At 41.8% G+C, this 26,312-nt stretch overlaps 1 protein-coding gene across 2 annotated transcripts in view; it reads left to right on the plus strand.

The window, feature by feature from the left end:
* Positions 1-26,312, plus strand: part of GAD2 (glutamate decarboxylase 2) — a 131,290-nt gene that overhangs the window by 19,612 nt on the left and 85,366 nt on the right. For both annotated transcript variants that reach the window (XM_088457844.1, XM_088457846.1), the window contains exon 5: positions 17,827-17,917. In XM_088457844.1, coding sequence (XP_088313970.1) covers positions 17,827-17,917 — 91 coding nt within the window. The remainder of the gene's footprint in view (positions 1-17,826; positions 17,918-26,312) is intronic.

The following is a 26,312-nucleotide window of genomic DNA, read 5'->3' on the forward strand; positions in this document are numbered from 1 at the left end:
GTGGTTAAGTGGACATTGTGTACAACGGCATTTTTCAGGACACTGAGGACACTTTTTCTGACGTTTCTGTACAGTCTCGGTATCGCCTGCCTAGTGAAGTGGAATCTAGACGGGATTTGGAACCGGGGACACACTACCTCCATCAATTGTCTAAATCCCACTGCACTAATGGCGGATACCGGACGCACGTCTAACACCAACATAGCAGTCAAGGCCTCAGTTATACGTTTTGCTTCAGGATGACTGCTGTCGTACTTCATCCTCCTCGCTAAGGACTGTTGGAGGGTCAATTGTTTAGTAAAAGTAGTGGTGTTCCTACTTCCTCTCTGGGATGATGAACGACTCCCAGCAGCAGCAGCAACAGCAGCAGCGGCAGCAGTAGGCGTAGCAATGCAGGATCCTCCGGAGGAATCCCGGATAGGAGAGTCAGTCATGCCAGTGATATGGCCTGCAGGACTACTTCCGATCCTGACTAAGGAGGAAATTGACGAGGAGGGAGTTGACGGTGTGATTTGCAGGCGCTTGGATACAACAGGACAACGGGATTTAGGTGTCCCTGGACTGCTTACGGTCTGAGCCAAAGTTTCTGAACTTGACAGTAACTTTTTATGAACGCGCTGCAGGTGCCGTATAAGGGAGGATGTTCCTAGGTGGTTGACGTCCCTACCCCTACTTATTTCACCTTTACATATGGTACATATGGCAAGACAGTTGTTGTCCGGATTTGGATAGAAATATTGCCAGACCAAAGAGGTGGAATGTTTGGTCTTCTGCCCAGGCATGACCGTGATGGGCTTTTTCATCCCACGGACAACAACTGTCTCCCCCGGAGCCTGATTTAAACAAACCACATCACCATCAGAATCCTCCTCGCCAACTTCCTCCTCAGCGCCAGCTACACCAGTATCCTCATCCTGTTGTACTTCAACAGTGACATCTTCAATTTGCATATCAGCAAGTGGACTGTGGGTGCTCCTTTCAGCACTTGCAGGGGGCGTGCAAATGGTGGAAAGAGCCACCTCTTCCCGTCCAGTGCTGGGAAGGTCAGGCATCGCAACCACCACCACACTTGGACTCTCCTTGGGGATTTGTGATATCTTCTTAGAAAGCACAGTTCTTCGCTGTGCTTTTGCCAGCTTAACTCTTTTGATTTTTTTAGTGGGAGGAGTGCTTCCATCGTCATGTGAAGCTGAACCACTAGTCATGAACATACTAGGGATCGACCTTAGCCGTTCCTTGCCACTCCGTGTCGTAAATGGCATATTGGCAAGTTTACGTTTCTCTTCAGCTGATTTAAATGTCTTTTTCAAGGTCATTTTCCTGAACTTTGCCATTTGGGATTGTATGTGCCCTCTACTATGACATTGGGCATCGGCCTTGGCAGACGACGTTGATGGCATGTTATCGTCTATGTCATGACTAGTGGCAGCAGCTTCAGCACTAGGAGGAAGTGGTTCTTGATCTTTCTCTATTTTATTTTTATCGGAGAAAGTTTGGTCCTCCATTTATGTTATATCGATTTGATATATACGTGCGGCTAAACACAGAAAATAATTTTTTTTTTGGTTTGGACTGGAGTGTACTTTGTGGGTTACAGCACCCTTTAACGGTCAAGCCAGCCGGCCCTTTACTTATGACACAGGCGCACTCTTGGCACTACTTTGTTGATGCACGTGCGGCTACTGCGCACACAATTCACAAACACAGAAAATAATTTTTTTTTGGTTTGGACTGGAGTGTACTTTGGGGGTTACAGCACCCTTTAACGGTCAAGCCAGCCGGCCCTTTACTTATGACACAGGCGCACGCTTGGCACTACTTTGTTGATGCACGTGCGGCTACTGCGCACACAATTCACAAACACAGAAAATAATTTTTTTTTGGTTTGGACTGGAGTGTACTTTCGGGGGTTACAGCACCCTTTAACGGTCAAGCCAGCCGGCCCTTTACTTATGACACAGGCGCACGCTTGGCACTACTTTGTTGATGCACGTGCGGCTACTGCGCACACAATTCACAAACACAGAAAATAATTTTTTTTTGGTTTGGACTGGAGTGTACTTTCGGGGGTTACAGCACCCTTTAACGGTCAAGCCAGCCGGCCCTTTACTTATGACACAGGCGCACGCTTGGCACTACTTTGTTGATGCACGTGCGGCTACTGCGCACACAATTCACAAACACAGAAAATAATTTTTTTTTAGGTTTGGACTGGAGTGTACTTTCGGGGGTTACAGCACCCTTAGCGGTCAAGCCAGCCGGCCCTTTACTTATGACACAGGCGCACGCTTGGCACTACTTTGTTGATGCACGTGCGGCTACTGCGCACACAATTCACAAACACAGAAAATAATTTTTTTTTTGGTTTGGACTGGAGTGTACTTTCGGGGGTTACAGCACCCTTAACGGTCAAGCCAGCCGGCCCTTTACTTATGACACAGGCGCACGCTTGGCACTACTTTGTTGATGCACGTGCGGCTACTGCGCACACAATTCACAAACACAGAAAATAATTTTTTTTTGGTTTGGACTGGAGTGTACTTTCGGGGGTTACAGCACCCTTTAACGGTCAAGCCAGCCGGCCCTTTACTTATGACACAGGCGCACGCTTGGCACTACTTTGTTGATGCACGTGCGGCTACTGCGCACACAATTCACAAACACAGAAAATAATTTTTTTTTTGGTTTGGACTGGAGTGTACTTTCGGGGGTTACAGCACCCTTAACGGTCAAGCCAGCCGGCCCTTTACTTATGACACAGGCGCACGCTTGGCACTACTTTGTTGATGCACGTGCGGCTACTGCGCACACAATTCACAAACACAGAAAATATATTATTTTTTTAGCACTTGGGGGGAGCACCCCTGATGGACAGAGCACCCCCTGGACAACACTACAGCACTCCTTTAGGACTGGGACACTGCACAGGACTTTGGAGTGGACACAGCCCCTATGGAGAACTGACTGCACAACACAGTCCAGCCAGCCCCTATGGACTTTGAAGTAGTGGACACAGCCCCTATTAACAACAGCAGCACAGCACAACACAGCCAGCCCCTATGGACTTTGAAGTAGTGGACAACAGCAGCACTACACTACACTACACAGCCCTAACTCCCACCCTCCCTCTTCACTGTCCACAGCCGAGTGAGAAAATGGCGCCGACGTGTGTACCTTATATAGGATCCAAAACCCGCGAGACTCGGAAGGCGGGAAGATGACGTTTTGCCTCGATTTCAGATCCGAGTCAGGCGGGAAAAGTCGAGCCTGACTCGGATCGGACTCGGATCGGGGGGGCTCGGGGGGGTTCGGATTTCAGAAATCCGAACCCGCTCACCCCTATTGATTACCCATACGGGTATTATTTACAGGTAATAATCGAAAGTTGGTGGTTATCTCTGTACTTCAACTGATTAATCATGACCCAATCGGGCATAAAAACAAAAATAAAATTTATATATAAATTAAATATACGAATTACAAGCCCTTCTGAAAATAAATAAATGGTACATACCCAAATATGACCAAGTCTGATAATCAAATATCTACTCCTAATGGGTTTATAATAAGGATCAGAGTTAAGCTCTGGAAAAAGAATTAAAATGATTTTAGTCAAATACTGTAAAACAAAAAAGGGAGCATGGGGTTTATCAGAGACAGCAGTAAAACTATACATACCTAATAGATTTACAACATTTAGTGAGTCAGTGGTACCTGTCCAAAGCTCCTAAAAAATATTCAAAATCCACAAAGGACCCTTAATAGAAAACATAAACTTTTTTTATAGTCATATAACATTATTTGGCCATAGTTAGTAGCGGTATTCGGCCATAATAAATGGTATACTTTAAACAATTATGTATTGTAGCAGTTAAACTATCTGAAATAGCATAACATAGTTAATGGCACTATAAGGCCATAATAAATAGCAATATATAAGCAATCAAGTATTATAACATTTAAACATTTAGAAATGGCAAAACATAGTCATTACAAGAATAACTAGAGCCAGGTACCTCCTGTAGTGCTGCTTATCTTCTAAGCATGAAATTTAGTTGTTTTTTTGTTTAAATATATATATATATATATATATATATATATATATATATATATATATATATATATATAGGAATGTAATTATGAGACCGGCCTCAATCCCGGCTCTGAAAGTCCGACACGGGACTTAAGATAGGCGTCAAAATACAGACACCTATCTTAATCCCGACGCTGGAACACAGAAGGACGCGAGCCCGAACGAAGGGCGCCCTTAGTGTTAGCGGTGGGGGGGATGGTTAGGTTTAGGTAGCATAGCGAGGTTAGCGTTAGGTTTTGGGGGGGGTTAGGGTTAGGCACCCCTAGAGTGAAAGGTAAGGTTAAGCACCACTAGGGGGGTTAGGGTTAGGCACTAAGGGGGAGAGTTAGGTTTAGGCATGAAGGGGGGAAACTTAGGTTTAGGCATTAATGGGGAGTGTTAGGACTAGGGTGCGGGGTGGGGAGAGTTAGAGTTAGGCTACAAGAAGGGAGGGTTAGGGATACCAGCTATCGGGATGCCGATATGTTCTTTGATCATGATATAAAAAATGCCATATTAAATGTTGATACATATACATGCCGCTTTGAGAGTGTGTTATTTTTCTGCCTGGAGTGCCGCACCAAAGGGGTATGTATATATATATATATATATATATATACTCTTCTTTTTTTCAAGATTACATTTTTATTGAATGTGTATACATGTTTATACAGAATTAGGATGATAAAAGGGGAGTTATACAGGAATAAAAATGGGGAAGGGAAAAAAAAGAGTTTAAGGGGGAAAAGGCACAAGTTGTTACATACATCAAATTAGTGTCTCATAGAGCAGAATATACATCAACTTCAAATGGTACACCATAAAAACATTGTTATAGTGAATACAATAGTATTGAGGCCTTGCAGCAAAAATAAACAATACACTGACCAAAATCTATATATAATCTTAATCCATTTTAGACTGGAATCGGGAGTATCACCTCGTGCACAAATTGAATAATTGGGTTTTGTTACCCAGTATTCATTCCATCTAAACCATTTAATATGTAAATTGGAGGCTGGCGTGGAATATGTTACTCCTGCTACTTCCATTTCATAATGGGTTTGGACACTTTTCTCAACTACATCGATGGTTGGGACAATTGGGGAGCGCCAATGGTGTGCTAGGAGAAGTTTAGTGGATATAAGAATATGTCAAATTATATAGAATTCACTAAATATTTTATTTCCTTCAGTTAAATGGAATAAAGCTAGGATTGGGCAAAATGTAATATGTGAGTGGGAGATTTGTGATATTAACGTAAAGACCGACCTCCATAAGCTTATAATCTTGGGACAAGACCAGAAGATGTGCAAAAGCGTTCCGACATGTCCACACTCTCGCCAACATAAGTTGGAGGTAGTAGGTTGTACAGTATAACATGCAGAAGCGCTGGGGTAAGATATGATCTGTGTAGGAGTTTGTAATACTGCTCACTATGAGATATACATCTAGATAGTCGGAAACAACTTGAGTAAATCGTATGCCATGGGATATCTGAGGCTGAGCAAAAGAGATCCCTTTCCCATTTAACAAGTGAAGGGAATCGTATCAAGGTTTGAGGTTGTATTAGTGATGAATACCACCATGTGATATTGCCTCTACTACCCAGTTTAAATAATCTGTCTCTTATATAATTGGGGAGTGATCGAATATCTTGGGAATTTTGTGTGTTACAGCTTATCCAATGTCTTAACTGAAGGTATTTATAAAAATCCTTGTGGGATAAATGAAATTGTGACTCTATTTGAGAATATGAAGCCAGGGAGCCTCCTGTCCAAACATCCTTTATTTGAGAAATTCCATGAACAGCCCAGGATTGGAAGGATAAATTAGGAATCAGAAGTGCTATACTTTTTAATGATAATTCGGACAATGGAAGGGATATGTCCTCTGACAATGATATAAACTCCTGCCAGGCCCTATGGAAAGTCTGTACCGCCATCAACCCTGTAAATGAATGGTATTTAATTGTAGCAGGTAGCCACAGTAAATCAATTAATGAGAAAGGTGATATTTGACCCCGTTCAAGTAATACCCAATTTTTGGGATTCTCTATTGCTGTCCATTCATTTAATTGGGCGAGGATGCAAACCAGTTGATAGTAATGTAGTTCTGGGAAGGAAAGTCCTCCTTCAGATTTAGGAAGTGACAATGTGCGTTTAGCTAATCTATGTTTTTTATTTTTCCAAACATATTTACAAAAAACGGTGTAGAATTTGTTTAATATATACTTGGGGACCAATATTGGGATGGTTCGAAATAGATATAAAATTTTAGGTAAGATTACCATTTTTATGGCTGCTATTCGCCCCATCCAGGAGACCTCCTGAAACATCCAATCTGATAGCATAAGAGAAATTTTACTTAATAAAGGTAGATAATTAGCAGAGATCATTGATGTGATCTTGGGAGTTATATTAATACCTAGGTATTTTAGACTGTCTACCTGCCATGAATATGAATATGAGTCTTCCAAAGAGCGTAGTAGCTGGTGTGGGAAATTAATGGGAAGTGCTTCTGTCTTGGAAGAATTTAATTTGTGAAAAGATACTCTGGAATATTCCAAAACAGAATGTAAATGGGGAAGAGAGGAGGCCGGGTCGACCAGAGATAATAAAACATCGTCTGCAAATAGACTGACTTTGTGAGTTGTTCCAAAATAATTTGGGGCCTCTAATAAGAGTGTTAGCATGTATAATCTCCACTAATGGCTCAATCGCCAATGCACTGGATGATGATGCTTCGTTAGACACTTGGACCAATAGAGGAGTTAGGGAGTCTTGGAAACATTTATAGAATTTATTGATAAACCCATCCGGGCCTGGGGCTTTATCAGAAGGAAGGGCATTAATTACTGCCAATATTTCCTCAGATGACCATGGATCACTGAGGGTCTGCAAGGTCTCCGGGTCTAAAGAGGGTAAATTAATATTATTTAGGAATGTATTAATATCTTCCATTTTTGGTTGATGGGTCATGGTATCTTTTGATAAATTGTACAAGTGAGAATAGAACTTGGTAAATGCATCCACAATTCCCTTGGGGTCTGATATTTTGACAAACTTGGAATTAATTATTTGTCTGACTCTGTTCTTGACTATCTTTCCCCTAAGCTTCCTAGCCAACATCCTTCCTGCCCTATCCCCCTATACATAAAAATTTAAAAAGGGATTTATGTACCTCCTTCAAAGTTAATATCTTCCATTCTTCCCTCGCCTTTAGTAATTCTCTATATATTTTGTCATTGGAGGGGGAATCTTTGTGTTTAGCCTCCAAATCTGCAATTTGAGTTTCCAGATCCTTTTGACGTTGCCCAGCCCTCCTCCGAAGTCTGGCAGCCATCTGAATTGCGGACCCGCAGACTACCTCTTTAAGAGTGCACCACGTTGTGAAAATGGTTGTGTCCTCTACTTGATTTGTGTCAATATATAAGGATAGAGATTGCGCAATTGAGCTTTTTGCTTCTGGATCATTCAAAATATATTTGGGTAATCGCCATGGGCTAGGGGGAATTCGCACTGCAGATACATTCCACTGTAAACTGAGAGCGGAGTGGTCCGACCATAGTAATGGTAAGATAGTGGCTCATTTGATGTATTGAAGGGACCTCTTATCTGCAAACGCCAAATCAATTCGGGAATATGACTGATGAACTTGGGAGAAAAAGGTATAATCTCTTGTAGAAGGGTTTTTGGCCCTCCGTATAATTTGAAATCTGAGTGGATGCGTCTGAAGGCTAAAGAATAATTATGAGAATAACAAATCCGAGAGGTAGTTGTAGATAAAGATTTATCCAAATGGGGGTCTAATACCATATTGAAATCTCCCAATATCATCGGCAGACCTTTACAGTGTGATCAGAAAACATTGCAAAATCGTCTAATAAACTTAATTTGTTTCATGTTGGGGGCATATACTGTGGCTAGCGTCACTGGGATCTCATCTAGTTTACCTATTAGAATTAGATACCTACCTTCTTGATCCTTCACCTGTTTATCCAGGGTGAATTTACATGAGGCGGATAAAAGTATGCCCATACCTGCCTTCTTATTTGGGCCGCTTGATGTATAGCAGTGTGGGAATGTGTCATTTGTAAATTGGGGGGTTAGAGTGGAGGAAGTGTGTTTCCTGTAAAGCCACAATGTGTGCTTTTTTCTTGCAAAATAGCGTAGTGCCAATTTCCATTTGTTGGGTGAATTCAAACCCTTAAAATTCAGGGAAATTACATTAACCATTAAAAATCAAAGGAAAAGATAATGGGTGTACACAATGAGACATGTTCAAAATATTCAATAATCTTGTGCGTAGGAGAAAAAAAATTAAAACAATACACAGAAATAAAAAAAATACATAAACAGTAAATTATAATGGAAATAGTCCCTAAATGGGCTAACTGGGGCCACCTCCAGAGGTAGCGCAATAGGGGGCGGGGAGACATTGTAAAATATCAACCTCCTTCCAATACTTCAAAAATATAACAGCGAAATAAAAAACAAAAAGAAAAGGGTTAAACCAGTAGTCTATAAAGTCACTCCAAAATTAACATATTTGAAAAGATTAATCCTCTTCCTGGGATGGAGCCCAGATTCCAAACCCCTTGCAATCATCAAACTATTCAATATATGAGAGATGTGAAGGGATCTACTAATAAATTCTGTCTTAGTTTGGTGTTATCTCACACAAGGCCAGGTGATCCGCCCCTCGTAGGGAAGAGGGAAAGCTAAGGGACAAATTAACACCTATAACTGTAATAAAATTAAATTGATAAAGTCCCAAATAATAATGGAATTTATTAAGAAAGTATATAGTGATACGTGTAATCATAACCTGATATCTGACTACCTTATGTATAGAAGAGGAACATAAAGAACAACTATCAATTTGTGTCAGCTATAAAATCTCTGACCTTAGATATAAATTTCAAACAATGAAATAACCTTAGAAGTAGAAATTAACTAGTGACAGTTATTGACAATTATCTTGACCGTAAGATGGCATTAGTGTCTAGACTTAGCTGGCAGTCTTACGAGGAGGAGTTACCCACTGTAGACAACTCCTGAACTATATGAGGGCTCCCAGGTATTGAAGAGATTTCTTCAATGTTCCATGAAACCAGGACCTGAACCCCATCCGCTGGATTGGAAACCACAGACATCAAGCCATTTCTTCTTATTATAAGCTTTGTCGAGAATCCCCAACGATAGGAAATGTTGGCCTTCTGGAGTGCCCGGGTCACCGGAAGGAATGACCTGTAAAAGGCCAATGTAGAAGCGGAGAGGTCTTCGAAAATCTGAAGATCTCCCAGAATTCGGGAGGATATTTCAGATGATCTTGCCACACGTAGGATAGATTCTTTAATATGATAATAATGCAACTGCATCAATGTATCTCGCGGAGCATCTGTTGGAGCAGCTTTCGCCTTCAGGATACGAAGTATTCTATCCAATAAGAAGTCAATAATGACAGTAGTCATTAAAAGTTTTGTAAATAGGTCCGTAACATATTGAGTGAGATCTGGTTGAGAGAACGATTCTGGTATACCTCTGATTTTTATATTATTATGCCTCGAACGATGTTCAAGGTCACCCACTTTGCTTTGTAGGCCTACGAATTCTGTTTGTAGAGCAACGTGGAGGTTAATGAGATGGTTATGTGATTTGACTACTTCTTCGAGTTTATTCTCCAGTCTATCCATACGTTGGCCTAAACCATCCACTGATTGTTGGCATGTCTGAATAGCGAGTCTGAATTCAGACGAGAGTTCAGCCTTAAGTGATGCCATGAGGTATTTCATGGAGCCTAATGTTAGCGGGGCATCATCATTTGAATCATCATCTGGAGAAAGAGGTGGATTAGGGATAGTCTGAGTAGGAACTGGAAGAGACATCCTTTTATGTCCAGCATCTCATGACGTATGGCTTTTGGGGGATTCTGCTGATGGAATATGTTTAAAGAAGCTAATCTGAGGCACCCATGCAGAGGTTTTCTGTTGTTTGGCAGGCATTTATATACTCTGGGATTTGTTTTCCTCAATGCAAAAGTCACAGAGTATTATCCTATTACATGAAGTACAATACTTTGATATCGGATTGTAAGTAAAGAAGTGGAATCCTTGTGGGGTTATTGCACATATCACTGGTAACTGGTTATATAGAGCACATATATATAATGGGAGAGGGGAGAAGCATTCGGAGGGAGTTATAGGAAGTGATTAAGCCAGGAGAATCATCTCAGTGTGTCTTCTCTTTTACTGGGTCGCCACTGCAGGGGCTGGGGTAGCAATGACAATAGTAGTAATGAGATTGAGTGGGATGAGGAGGATTATTTGTACTTGCCCAGCTATAAGTAATGCGTCTCGTCGCGGCTGTTAGCAGCACCTTATCTGGGAGAGTGATGTTAGGCTGAGGTCCCAAAATGGCGCCTCCCGCGATTTGCGGCTCCGTTATTGGCGCTCTCTAGAATCCCCAGAGGTTATACAGTGCTCTCCTTATGCCCAGGCCAGGCACCAAGTGGCTACATGAAGCTGGAGTCTCACTGCGGTGTCTGTCGGCATCCGACGGCAGTCGCGATGTCTCCAAGCATTCGTGGCACTGGAAATCGAGGCTGCAGCTTCTGAAATTATTGTAGGCTGCAATGTGTCTATGGGCATAAAGGTGCTCCCGGAGCCCGGAAAAACTACCAGCCAGCCTCTAGGTGGTCGGTTACACAGGGCTGGCCAAGGGGTATGTTCAGAGTCCACAAACTCTGGGTCCAGGCAGGTATCAGTTGGGAGCCGCATGGAGTCACGTCCGCCTCACTCAGCAATCAGGCTATGCCCCCCCTATATATACAGTATACTCTGACTCACTAATGCCCAGCCAAACCCCTGGACCTACCTAGAAATATGAATTGAAGGGAGTATATTCGTTCCATGATGTAAGCACCTACTAGGCAGGGATTTTTCAAAATTTGACTCCTAAAGGGTCAAAAGGGGTAAAATGTTTCCTCCCCATGTGCCATGTCCTAATTGACTGACTCATTATAGCTACACTACAGTTCAATATTCAAATAGGGAAGATATACCAACTGCCACCCCAAATGCTGCCAAACATAATTGGCAGTTGGTGTGTCTCCCCTATTTGAATACTGGACTGTGCTACATCCCCACCGTATGATCCTGACATGGCTTATGAGGCAGACTGCACTGCATAGGGGTAAAAAAAAAATTCACAGATTCCCCAATCTATCTCTTGGGCTACAGGTGAGGTAGGGTAATGTGTTAGTACAGGTGAGGGAATGAAAGTATTACTACAGAGGTGAGAGAGGAAAATGTGTTACTACAAAGGTGAGGGGGGAATATGTGTTACAACAGTAGTGAGAGGGAAATGTGTTACTATAGAGGTGAGGGAAGGGTATGTGTTACAACAGAAGTGAGAGAGGGGAATGTGTTACTACACAGGTGAGGGAGAGAAATGTCAAATGTGTTACTTCGGGGTGAAGGAAAGAGATGTGTTACTGCAGGGGCAAGGGAGGGGATTGTATTCCCAAGGGTCAGCGGGGATAATGTGTTACTACAGAGGTGAGGGAGGGCCATGTGTTACTACAGAGGTGAGTGAGGGTAATGTGTTATTACGGGTGTGAGGGAGGAATTGCGCTCTTTTACCTCTATACAACTTTTTGAATTTTCTAATAAAAATTAAGGATTATATAGTGTAGCTGTAGAGTGATCTATTACAATTAGAATTAGCACAGTTGGACAAGGCCATATCCTGTTAGCATAATGATGTGACTGTATTCACCTCATTATCAGGCCACTAATCTCTCATAAAAAAAAAAACAAGAAAGTTACCAGCAGCATCATAATCCTTATACAGAATAATATTTAGATGAGCTCACAGGTCGTTACTGGAGGAAAACGATATTTGATCATATTATAGAGAAAATACCTGATCAACTATGAGTTTTCCTGGACTTGTCTATGTGCATTAGCTTCCTCTGTCTTTGGGCAATTCTTGGAAAGATTACTCTTCTCTCTATAATATTCCCAAAGCCCTACAGTTCATTGTTTCTCAGATCATCATGTATTTTATCCAATAAAAAAAAATAGTAAGTTGTATATTATCTAATTTATATATTCAGTAATTAATTAAGATAATATACAAACTTACCATTTCTTTTTTCATTAGATAACATACATGATGTGGGCTAATTGATTCTAGAACAAGAGCCAACACATAGCGGGACGTTTTGTTTTTACACACGTAATTTTCATTTTCTGCACTCTATCACTAATTTTATATTTCACTATTCATGACTACAGACTGTTTTAATATTAATAAATAAAAGTTAAATTTTAGTTTATTTGTGTGCCAATCATAGGTTTCTTTTTTCTCTCCTTGGTCTAACTATCTTGGGATTAACTTCTGTGGATCAAGAGTAGATGCCTCATTTTGAGAATCGTGACAATGCAGGAGTGATATGATAATTGCTACTTGTTGTTCCTCAGTACCTGGATGTATTGGTTTTAACCTGACATACAGTTACTGCAAGTTTTCTGGTAAAGTAAGTTTACCATAGGTTATATACAATGACTGGAGATGGAGGAGTGGTCCTGATGGCCTCTTCCTGAGCAGCAACTATCATGGACAGGTCTTTAACTATCTAGGTCAGAATGTACAGAATGTACATCTCTAGGCCAATTCTTCAGCGAAACTTTGTTTTGTATTTTACAGTATTTATGTATTGTTGGTCATTTTCTTACAAATTTAGAATGTTCCATAATATCAACCTATTAGCTGTAAGCATTAGTCAATCAAATACCAGGTAATAAAAGCAAACATCTGATTGGCTACTATGGGTATCTGCACATCTTTTCCATTTACGCCATGGGCCTGATTCAGAATAGTACGCAAACCCGATGGCTTACATACTACTCCGTTGATAGAAGATTGGCGCAGGCGCAGACTCTGTACTGCAGCAGTAATGCTAATACTGTAAAACTCTAAATCCCTACCCTGTTAGAAAATCGCTCTCACTAAAGCTGCACAATTATGACGTAATTTGTCTATTTTTATGCATAATTTCCCATAGATATGGGAACACTTATCTGTCACATATGGGAAAATGTGATTTATTTTTGTAAGTTTATATATTTATATGAGCCCTTAGAGGGGGAGAGAGCTCGATTCTTGGGTTATGCATGAACCACAGTCTCCTTTTACCCGCAGAAGGATCTGATTTTGAAGCAGCTCAACTAACATGATGAAACCATTCAAATGTATAACAGTGTCGTGTGTAATAAAGATAATTACTTACCTCCTTTATCCATGACTCATTTAACACATCCATGAGGTGCGACTGACAAGTATTTTAAGAGAAAAGAGTAAGTGTTGGAAATAATGAATTATAGTAGGTGGTCCTAAGCAGAACATTAAAGTGATGTTTATAATCTTTTACTCTTTCTACCATATAGCAAGACTTTACACAGTTTTTACAGAGCAACTTTAAAAAGTTGTCAAAGACCTAAATAGAGGAGGACTGTAATCACTTTACTTTTGTTTTTATTTTACTATTTGTTCAGGCCCATTGCATGTGCGAATTTGTGTAATACAAACATTTTTAATAACCTACTGTAACTTACAGTAGTAATGGGCTTCCTTTAAAAATGGTGCATAAATGATAATTTATTTATATATTTAGTGCTTTACAATTGTAAATAAACACAGTGATGAAACAAGATTGGTTGTTCACAGATAGACAAAATGGTTAAGAGGGCCCTGCACGAGACTGTGATTCAGCAAATATTGTTTTGGGTTTGGAGGATTATTTGTTATTATTGGACCTCATTCAGCGGGGCACGCGGGTGTAGTAGGTATTACCGCCGGACGCATGTCCGGCAGTTCAAATTCCGACAGCGGCAGCCTGGCAAGGGTGTAAATCCCGATCGTCCCTAAGGTAAGTATCGCTAACCTAATTCCCCCCCCTAACTCTCCCTTAGGGGTGCCTAACCCTAACCTCCCCACCAAGTGCCTAACCCTAATCCCCCCTCTAAGTGCCTAAACCTAACCCCCCGTCCCCACCACCTAAACCTAAGTCCCCCGGGGGGGTGCCTAACCCTAACCTCCCCCCGGGGGTGCCTAATTCTAACTCTCCCTTCCCCTAGCCTAACCCTAATCTCCCGGGGGGGTGCCTAACCCTAAATCCCCCCCGGGAGCCCTAAACCTAACCCTCCCTCCCCCGCGGCTGTCCACGCCCGGCGCCCGGCATAACTGCAATAGGGATGCCGGGCGTCGGTCTTCCGGCGTCTGGCTAATGACAGGCATCTAGATTTAGACGCCTGTCATTAGTACCATGCCGGGATTAGAACGTCTGGAAGCCGGCGGTCGGGATTTAGACCGTCGGCTTCCAAGCTACATCCCGGGCACACAGGTGCACTGTTGAATGCAGACTCCCGATAATCGAGAATCAACGCAGTCGCCAGACCCATACTGCGCATGTGCAGTACGGGTCCTGCGTGATTGCATGCAGAGCGGCAGCAGACTGTCAGTGGTTGACAGTCTTCTGTCATTTGGGGACGGGTGGGGTGGCGCCGGTCTCCGTTTCCCAAAACGGAGGCTTGTGGCCACCGTTGGGGGGGAGGTCAGAGGCAGGATCTCTGTCAGCTGACGGAGATTTTCTGGTCTCTTTTCCTCATCTGCAATGGCCGATCTGTGTGACCCCATAGTCACTGAGCCGGCCAGGGATCACGTAAATGATCTAATGCTGCATCCGTGGACGCAGCTCAGATCATTAATGCATGCAGTTGCATCCACTACTGAATCACCCCATTGTTATATACTAGTTTTTGGTAAACTCAATAGAAGTGTTATTATCGGGTATAGTATATAATAGCCCAGAGGGCCTAAGAATGGTAGTTCATAAATATGAAAAGGCATAAAGTTTTGCAGGCCAGGGGAAAGTTTTGATGAAAGAAGGAATTTCTTCAAAAATAGTCCTGTGATTGGTAGAATGTAATGAAAGTGGATGAGAGGTGCAGATCTTCTGCAGCGCTGGAAGGTCTAGTTGGGAGATAAAGTTGAGATCAGCAGGGAAGAGATGTATGTTGGTACTTGGTATAATTTTGTTGATGAGTATGTTAGAAGAAAAATGTTTTATTTGAATGGAGAAAGGCTAGAGAATCAGTTCAGTTATTATTTTGACATAAAAAAATGTAAATAAATGTTCCCATGCTCAGTTCTCCCCTGGTTGTACATGGTACCAGCTGCATGGCAGTATTAATGTATACAAAACAGAAAGACTTTTGCTGTGGGCGCTAACAATATTATACTGCAAATCTGTGTGGATCTAGCAAATAAAAGCATGGGAATTTTGTTCATAATTTTAGATCGAAACATTTTGGCTTTCAGTCCTTAATAAAGGATCCCGAGGGATAGATTAACTAAAGCTTCTAAATAGCAGTGGAAATCAGTGGCAGATTTTACCCACTGTACAATCCACCACCCCTAGTGACCCAATGAATCCGTGCACTGGCTTCACTGGCAGTGGCTTCCCATTGGAAGCGCTACCTTCCAATCACACACAAGACAGGCAGTCCCAGGGGGAGTTGTTTTCTCCCCCTAGGACTGTCAGAACCACTGCGCAGACGCCTGACTGTCTCCAGACTGCAGCACGGGCAGCCCCCCTTACCAAAGAGGGTAGGAGCCGCCACTGAATGCAATATAGAGACGATAGCTAGAATCTGATTGGTTGCTATGAGTAACACCACCACTTTTCATTTTAGAAATTTTAGTAAATCTACCCACAAATCTCAGCAAGTTCTACACTAGCATATATGCCTAACACACCATTAAATTACAGTTACAAGCACTCACCTTTCAGATACAGAGAGTAACATCCAGACAAGGGCTGGCTTGTGAGCTGCACACAATTGTCAGGGTGCTAGCGCACAGGCACAATACAATGTGAAATAAAATGGGAATCTGGTGTTCTGTTTAATATTTCACAATGAATTCCAGTAAGGACTATTAAATAAAAGAAACATAATTTTACTGGAAACCTACAAACCCCCCTTATTTTTTCACGGTTGACAAACTGGCATCAGTTTACAATAAAATCCTAAATATTATTTAAATAGACTGGTCTTCTTACATATCAGAAATTTACCATTGCTACAAATCAGTTTAAATGTTCTCTAAATAACTTTGCTTTCTCCAAAATTGATATAGTACATTCCTTCTTCCTCAAAATAAGGGTTACATATTTCAAATTAATGCAACCCTACCTCAATTACTTAAATTAAATGAATACTAAAATAAGCCTCAACTATCAATAAATTGAGTAACATTGATGAAGGATCATCATAGAAGATGATGCGTAATGCCCATCAGACAAAGCAGTGGCTTTAGCACATGTCCTTGTAAAAGTAGTGTTTGGGCTCTAATCATTCCAGATCAAAGAAATTAACATATACAGGGCAGTCATAATCCCCACAATATTTGTATAGTGCCAACAGAACGGCCAGGGGAAGGCACTCCACTACCAATATCTTCACCCTTTTTTCTTATACCCCAGAGACACACATAGCATAGGGCGAGGGTTAAGTTTAGGCTACAGAAGCAGAAGGGTTAATTATAGGCTGCAGGAGCAGAAGGATTAGGGTTAGGCTGCAGGAGCGGAGGTTTAGGTTTAGGCTGCAGGAGCAGAAGGATTAGGGTTAGGCTGCAGGACGGGAGAGTTAGGTTTAGGCTGCAGGAGCGGAATGATTAGGGTTAGGCTGCAGGAGCGGAATGATTAGGGTTAGGCTGCAGGAGCGGAATGATTACGGTTAGGCTGCAGGAGCGGAAGGATTAGGGTTAGGCTGCAGGATGGAAGGGTTAGGGTTAGGCTGCAGGACGGGAGAGTTAGGTTTAGGCTGCAGGAGCGGAATGATTAGGGTTAGGCTGCAGGAGCGGAAGGATTAGGGTTAGGCTGCAGGACGGGAGAGTTAGGTTTAGGCTGCAGGAGCGGAATGATTAGGTTTAGGCTGCAGGAGGGGAATGATTAGGGTTAGGCTGCAGGACGGGGGAGTTAGGTTTAGGCTGCAGGAGCAGAAGGGTTAGGGTTAGGCTGCAGGACGGGAGAGTTAGGTTTAGGCTGCAGGAGCGGAAGGATTAGGGTTAGGCTGCAGGAGCGGAAGGATTAGGGTTAGGCTGCAGGACAGAAGGGTTAGGGTTAGGCTGCAGGACGGGAGAGTTAGGTTTAGGCTGCAGGAGCGGAATGATTAGGGTTAGGCTGCAGGATGGAAGGGTTAGGGTTAGGCTGCAGGATGGAAGGGTTAGGGTTAGGCTGCAGGACGGGAAGGTTAGGGTTAGGCTGCAGGATGGAAGGGTTAGGGTTAGGCTGCAGGACGGGAAGGTTAGGGTTAGGCTGCAGGACGGGAAGGTTAGGGTTAGGTTGCAGGATGGGAAGGTTAGGGTTAGGCTGTGGGACGGGAGGGTTAGGCTGCGAGAGGGGTGGGTTAGGGTTACAGGGAGGGTTAGGGTAAAGCATATCATACTTCAGCATCCTGACCGCTGGTACACAACCCCATATGGCTATTGTGAAACTCATATTTACAATTTTCTACTATTACAAATTAGGCATAAGATATTTTTCATTAGTTGTGATATTTTGCCATTATTTGATGAGAAATGTTACTGGGAAATATACTTCATACAAACATTTCCCTCAAATAAGGGAATACAGCCTGTTATACCCAAATTTTCTGAAATAGATCATTCTTTGCTATCTCTTAGGACATCCAAGATATTTCAATCAACTCTCAACCGGACTTGACATGGTTGGATTAGCAGCAGATTGGTTGACCTCAACAGCAAACACCAACATGTAAGTATTAATATAGTAACTACAATATGGAAACAATACACAATACCATATTGTATTGTACAAAGCGCACACTCTGTGTTCATTATGTCAAGGAAAAGTCATGTTAAAATATTAACTGTATATTTTTCCCTATTTATTAACACATTGCTGTATAGAGCAGATGGGCATTGGCCTTTTATCAAGTTGCCATATATATTAATGCAGCACAATATGGTGATCATGTGTTATGGTGTCTGAACATAGTGTGTGAGTCTGCAGCCTGATGTCAATGGCAGCCAGTGTGTCTGGTGATGAGACAAGGAAGCATGCAAACTAAATGTACATTGGCAAATTAATCACAGATATTTCCTTCATAAAGGTCTTCTACACAATATATCTATCTATATATACTGTATGTGTATATAAATTATATGAGAAAGGTGGCAACACCGAAACAGCTGTCGGGCCTCGGAGTAATCAATATGCCTGAATTTATCATTATAATGCTGATAAGTATAAGCTTTATTGAACATAATTGAATGTAGCTAGATGGCATTTTTTCCCATTTATAATAAATGTATTGTTTTTTTGCTACATGGCAGGTGTGCTGGTCTACTTTTATTGTTTCTGATGAAGTAATATGTCCACGTTCAATGCTTATTTTGTAGAGACAATCACGGTGGTGCTCCTTAAGAAGTCCACGTAGGTATCCATATACACAAAAATAGAAAGAAGGGCACTCAACGGGTAGATGAAAACATTAAAATCACATCTTTATTGAATTCTTTAACATCACCATAACAGAAGTTGACATTTCAGTTTTCACATGGACCGTCATCAGGACAGCAACATCAGATGCACAGTACACAATACCACATGTGGTATTGAGTATGGTGCTGTAGACCATCTATGGCATCTTACAAATAAAATCTAATAATAATAATAATAATAATTAATAATTATTATTGTTGTTATTTCACATGGGTAAAAGAGAATTAGGAACTCAGGATTGCAGTGACTCAAAATTGTACTTTGGTAGTATAGTGCAGAATATCAGTATCTTAAAATAGTGTCCATGTAACATAATGTTATGACCTCAAGCTTACACTTTGATATTGGTATGTCAGAACTCACAACTGCACATGTACAGCAGTGCCAGGAACTCGTGATTGCACATGGGTAGCAGAATGTCAGGATTTCATGATAACACACAGGTAGAAGAGCATCAGCAGCATACAGATAAAGCAGAGTATCAGCAACACTGTGTAGAAGAATGGCAGAATCAAGAATAGCAATGTATTTCCTGCTGTTATTAAAAAATATACACATTTGCTTTCAGTTGACTGTCTAGGGAGTGCACAGTTCAAAGATCTTAAACAACGTATAACAATATGCCACTTGCACTGGAAATCACATATTCGCCACAAGACTAGTCTTTGGATCCTATGGAGATGCAATTTGTGACCTGCGGTTCCCTATACTTCTTGGTAGAGGAGATTACTGGCCATTTTTCAGACTGCTGTCACAATGGAAAGGTTTTGTTGTCCAATGTGGTTATTCCACCATATTTAGCAGAACTCTTTATGACAAATACCCCCATATTGGGGACTCATTATCTCCATAATATCCTCTGTAACTAATATCCATAATATCCTCCATAACTAAAGTGGTTACTGCAGAGATTCCCTAGTGAATTATGTATCATCTTCATAGATCTGGAAACAAAGAGCTTGATTCAGAACCGGCCGTTAAGCTGCGCTCACTCGCTGCCAAAAGGGGCCGGGTATGCAAATCCCACGATCGCACTGTCTGGCTTAAGGATGCCCTCTATATCTTAGAGGGCGATGGCAGTGAGCATACGCAAGAGTATAAAGCCGCCCACTTTTCTCTCTTAGCCCATGTCATCTCCAGGAAGTGTGTGATTAATCTGGAACATTGAGAGACATCGGAGCTGCTTGCAGCACTTGAGGTAGCCCCTACCCCACCGCAAGCACTGTGATCAGTTCAGGCTTAAATACAACCAAGTGACGTGTACAATGGCGCTACTTTGCTAATTATGCACACCCATTAAACTCCGTTTTGATGCTCAGACACGCCTGCATTCGCACATCCACTCCCCCGTTCACAAGCACCTTCCCATGTCACCACCCACAAATGGCGCTATCTGTCACTCAAAGTAGCGTCCAGTCTGTGACTGGTTCACGCTTGCTTACTTTGACGCATACACATGTGCAGATGTGTGATAATCGCCCCTAGCAAGCGTTCGCAGCTTAATAAGTAAGAAAATTGTTCTGTTAACATCTCCAATATGTTAATGGCCTGAAAAAGAATAGAATAAAATAGCCTTCATGATAAAATGATAAAGCGTTAAAAGCATACAGTACTGTTATAGTTGATCAATACATGAGAATGCTCTTCCTTCCTGTAATTCACCAGACAAGAGTCTGCATTCACGTCCAGCAGGACCTTTATTGTGAGAGCACAGCATGATAAAACACAGCAAGGCAGAGTACATAGGGACAGGAGGGGTGATGTATATTCAAGTTCCAGTAAATATAAAGGCTCTTCAGTACAAAGGTGTGGGTCATAACAAGCTTCATAAACAATATCCAACTAGGGACTGAGCTTGAGGTAGGGATGGGCATCCACTATTGATGGTTATTAACCATCGATGGTCTGGCACCAATGGTAAATAGTTTTACCATCAATAGATGTTCATCGATGGTAAATAGTTTTACCATCACTAGGTGTTCACTGATGGTGAACATCTACTGTGGAGGTCCATTGACGGATTGCAGCCCCATTCTGCACATGTGATAAGGAGCTATCACTGATTCAACCATTGATGATTTCCTCTGGATAGTTAAAAACCATTGACCATTGTTGTTTAAAAACCATCAGCCATCCCTAGCTTGAGGCCTTGAATAGGCCCAAACTCTGCACCACATGAGGAAGAGGTGGAACTATTTCCTGAAACCCAGAGGGTAACCCCTTCCTCATATGAGGCAGTCTCTCATCCTACCACACTTACCATTATATACCATTTGACATAAGGGAGAAAATAAGGGTATTGAATTTGTGTACAATGACTGCAACATCCCATTGTCTGGTGCTGACTTTACCTGCAAGACATTAACATGAATGTTTCCTAACAGTTCTCTGCCGCTTTAAAATATTTAAAAAAAAAAATATATATATATATATATATATTAGAAACAATGCTGGATAGTTAATAAAATTGTAATTTGGGAATTTTAGGTCTCAAGCCTTTACTTAAGTCTGTAAATAATTTAATGGCGAGGCAAGGGTAGAGAAAAAGCAAGATTTAAATAAAACAAAATACTATAAAATTTAACAAAAAACAATTGCATCTAGCCAATTGCCTTTTTTATTTTATTGGTTCAGATATGTATTTTAAATATTTTTTTAATTTGATCATAATCAATCCGGTTTCAGTTAATACGCTCATCCTAAAGAGTTAATTACTAAAATGACCACCACCAATTACACCAAAGTACTGTACAATAAAATGTTCACAAATTTATTGTTGAATCAAAGAAACAAAACATATAGCTCCAACTCTTGTCAGTATGGGGAATAAGAATTATGGCTGCGTAGTGGACAATTTATCAACCTTGAAGGTTTGGATACTAACAAAAAAAATGCTTCACTTCCTAGAATATATATTGTACATCTGTCTTTTTCTTCTACTGTGAGACAGTTGTATGGTCAGGAGACTGTAATAATGTGTAACTACTGTATAGGAGTTTATGGCAATACAATATTATGGTGTTTCCAGCCAGAAATACAACACATTGACAAAATGGTATGCACTATGCGGTCTATATGCCGACGCTCCAATTACCTGCGGCGAAACCCCAATGCCAGTCTGAAGCCCGGCGCCAGCATCCCGACCGCCGGGATACCAAAGGTAAGTATTGGGGTTTTTAGGGGGTTTAGGGTTAGGCACTAGAGGGAGGGTTAGGGTTAGGTACTAAGGGGGGAGGTTAGGGTTAGGCACTAGGGGGGAGGGTTAGGCTTAGGCACTATGGGGGGAGGTTATGGTTAGGTACTAAGGGGGGAGGTTAGGGTTAGGTACTAAGGGGGGAGGTTAGGGTTAGGCACTAGGGGGGAGGGTTAGGCTTAAGCACTATGGGGGGAGGTTATGGTTAGGTACTAAGGGGGGAGGTTAGGGTTAGGTACTAAGGGGGGAGGTTAGGGTTAGGGCAGGGAGAAGGGGAGGGTTAGCATACCGACCAACAAGTGTTGGTATGTTAACCCTTTTGGGATGCTGGCGTCGGGATTCTAACAGCCGGGATCGCAGGCGCTGGCATCTCATACCTATTCCGACAAAATATCATTAAATAAACCTACTCAATTTATAGAAGGATGCCATTGGTCACACTTTTGCACTTTGTGAGTAAATACAGTAACCTTCGTTGTCTGCTGCATTATACCTCATGGCTTAACACATAATTTCTGATCTGTGTGGCCTGAGCTAAGTTATTTTATATTTTGATTTTCGCCTGTACCACAGATTTTAACCACTTGCCTGGCACTAACGCACAAGGTCGGACTGGCCCACAGAGATACAGGGGAAACCACTGGTAGGCCCCACTGCCCACCCCCTCCTCTAGGGATCAGGTTCCAGACTGTGCACTTTAATTATACATTATACATATGTTACATTATACTGCACAGGACCATGGTGTACTTTCTACAATGCATTGATGTTAATCTGGTATATTATCTTTCATGCACTAGCAGTAGTTACTTTATATGTTTTTAAAGGGGCCCAGATCATGCACTCTCTAATGGTTAGCCAAGTGGCTGTGGAGACTGGCTACACCTCTTCTGGAGGCTAACCACACCCCTAAGTATGTGCTTCTACCATTGCATTCCCCCAGTGGGCCCTTCAGGCCCCAGTCTAACACTGCTTATGCATAAGATGCGACCGCAGCCAGGAGTGCATTACCTGACCACGTCGCATCTCATGCATTAGTGCTGCATCTCCAGATCCCCCTTGCGTAATGGAGGAAATCAGTTCTGCACACATGCAGAACGTATTTCCTCCTCAGGCTCCGTGGGAGTGATGCGGCGGTCTGAGATATAATATATATATTTAAAAAAAGACATTTACATATATAGTGACACATGTGAGGAGGCTAAATTGAAGACCCATTGTCCATGGGGTAAAGATGGGGGCACCGCATAACACTCTCAAGGTATATATATTTTTTTAAATATATTTTAAAAAATATTCATTAAACGGATGCAAGCATATTTAAAAATCGCTAAAGTCAAGCATTAAAATGCGCAAAAAAACGCACCTTCAGCAAACACCTGCAATCAACAAAACACCTCACCCATACTTGCAGACCCCCCCAAAGGCTATTTTGCTGGTTTTTGAATTTGTTCCTCACTTTAAACTTTTTCACCCACTTTTTCAAAGTGCTTTTTGGGATGTCCTTTGTGTTTTTTTTTATGCAGTCAGCGTCAAGGGGGGTGTACAAAGGGTGCCGAGTTGTTTCCGCACCCCAAAAACGAAATTTATGCACTTTTTTCCGCCGGGTAATCATAGGCAAAACTTTTTTGCCTAATAAATTGCATTGCGTTTTCACACAGGCGAAAAAACGCTACAATACGGGGATAAGTGAGAAATGCGAAAATGATGTCATCGGCGAAAAGTTTTGCCAAGAACGGGTTTTCGACGCTAACTGAATATGGCCCATAGTCTTCTGTATGTAATAGTTGGCTGAGAGGAAAGACAGATTCCTTAAAGGAAAAATGAGTAATACCCTACCTAAGTGACCATAAGACACCAATAACATTACTGTCTTCTTTAATACAGACAGGTGATATATTTGTAATATGAAATTCTGGATTCTAATTCAGTATCAATGACTTCTTATTCTACTTATGGCTCAGTAATAGCTTTCCTTATGGTGATCCTGTGAGTGTATTTCCAACACTCCTCCTGTCCCCTAAGCTGCATACACACACAACGATTTTGTTACCAACGATTTTATGAACGATTTTCTGTCACATTTTTTAAAGTGTAATGAACGATTTTTTTTTTAACTACAAACGATTTTTCCATATTCCCTTAATGAAAATCGTTCAGTTGACAAGTCTGACTGAACTACAAACTACAAACATGAACGCGCATGAACGATAATCGTTCATCGTTTGACTCAGAAAGTGAACAATTTTTTCCAACGATTATCATTAAACGATATCGTTTAACGATAATCGTTCAAAAAATCATCTTTCATGGACAAACATCATCATTCTTGGACTTTGTCCAGGAATGATGATGTTTGTCCATGTAAGATGACGTTTTGCCTCTTTCTGAGTTCCGTTTTTTTGGAGGGAAAAATCCGAACTCGGCGTGCAAACTCGAACCTATCCGAGCCTGCACATCCCTACAAAAAACAGAAAATACAGTAGAAATTATCTATAAACCATGGAGGTACAACATATTGGATGCCATTTAAAAGTACACTGAAGCTTACTGCAAAATTAATTGGTTATATTACATTGCACTGGGGGCCTGATTCAGACCCGCTCGCAAGCGCTATGCGCTCGCAAGCGGGTCGATGGTGGCCCAGTGCGCATGCGCGGCTTGCGCACTGCGCGTGCGTAAGACCTGGAGCGAGCACAAAAAGCCCTGAGTGCATCTATAAATGCAACATAGAAGTATGAAATGAAAGTACAGTGGGCCTGATTCAGAGCCGCTCGTAAGCGGCCGCTCGTTCGCTCTGAGTGATGTTCGCACAACTGCGCATGCGTATGGGTCGTAATGCGTATGCGCAAACCAGTCACTGCGGTCGGAAATTGTGCGCTCTTCAAACAGCGAGGGGCTGCTAATTTGATTGACAGAATGTACCGTTTGTGGGTGGTAACAGGGGAAGGTTCTTGAAAACGGGGGAGTGGAGATTCGAACACAGGCGTGCCTAATGGTCAAAAGGGCGTTTAATGGGAGTGCATAATTAGTAAAGGAGCGTCATCGACCACGTCACTTGGTTGTCTTTTAGCCTAAACTGTTCGCAGTGATAGCAGTAAGAAATTCCTACGAAAACCACTGCGAGCAGTTCAGATGCCTTTCGATGTTCCCAATTAATCTAATAAATACCGGAGATGACGTGTGATGCGAACAGCAAAGTGGTGCAAACGGCAAAGGGGCGTCTTTACAAAATAGCGAGCGCATTTTTGGAACGCTCGCTCAGACATAGAGGCGTCAACACACCTCAAAGAGTGAGCTCTCAATTTAAATATCTAGCCCCTTTTTTAGAACAACCGTCTGCAAATAGCGTCCGGCTCTGAATCAGGCCCTGTGCACTGTAGATGATTCAACTTATTTATGCAGTTGGAAATGATAATGCAGAATGCTTATGGAAATGCCCCATTTCCTCCCCTTTGTCTCATTACAATAATCTCACTCCACAAAATTAAATCTAATTTGTGTACCGATCCTATTCCATACTAATTGTTGGATAAAGGGGCAAATGGGCCTGAGCTGATTAATGTGATATGTGACACGTGTGCACCTGAGTCTACATATGAAGCACAACGGAGCCTGGAATGAAAAATAATGTGCTGTTGCTACATTGTAGCACTTTGTATCCAGATCCAGAGACTCAGTCATACACAAACATCCAAGTGTCACATATCAAATTAATCAGCATAGGGCCAAATTCAATTCCATGCCAAAAGTCCTTTTCGACCACTTCGTTGGTTTTCAATGCGGAAAAGTATCGCACGCGTCACTGCTTTTCCCCGTATTCAATTAGAAATCGGCAGAAACGGGAGCCGGCGAAACTGTAACATGATTTGGGGAAATCGGCCTGACACCCCCCAAAAGATGCACTGACATTGGGGATCACTATAGATACCCCCGAATAGCCCTGCTGAAGGTATTTGGGGTACTTGAATGTTCTCAATAGTTACTATTTAGCGTATTTGCATAAGTGGTGAAGAATAGCATTTAGCAGTGTTTAGCATTTAGCAGTCCCAGCAAATTTGGGGTACATGAAAATGGGGGCTAGCATATTTTAAAGTTTCTAAAGTGAACTTTTAAAAAACATAAAAAAACCCACCTGCCGCAACCACATGCAAACTTAAAAACATCTGGGGCATACTTGGGGACCCCCCTGAAGTCTATTTCACTAGTTTTTACGTTTGCCCCCCAAATTTGGACTTTTTCGCCCCAAAATGAAAGTACTTTTTTGGGATGATTTAAAGTATTTTTTTTACTTTTTTGATGCAGTTTATCTTAGGGAAGCTGTCCCAAGGGTGCAGGGGGGGTTTCCAAAGTTTGCACCCCAAAACCCCAATTCTGCACTTTTTTTCGACTGCTATTCATAGGCGCACTAGCAGTCACTCACGGGACCTGGCACGCTGAGAGAGGCATTTT

The sequence above is a fragment of the Taudactylus pleione genome, unplaced genomic scaffold (assembly GCF_031769625.1).
Source record: "Taudactylus pleione unplaced genomic scaffold, aTauple2 ptg000788l, whole genome shotgun sequence".
Taxonomy (NCBI): domain Eukaryota; kingdom Metazoa; phylum Chordata; class Amphibia; order Anura; family Myobatrachidae; genus Taudactylus; species Taudactylus pleione.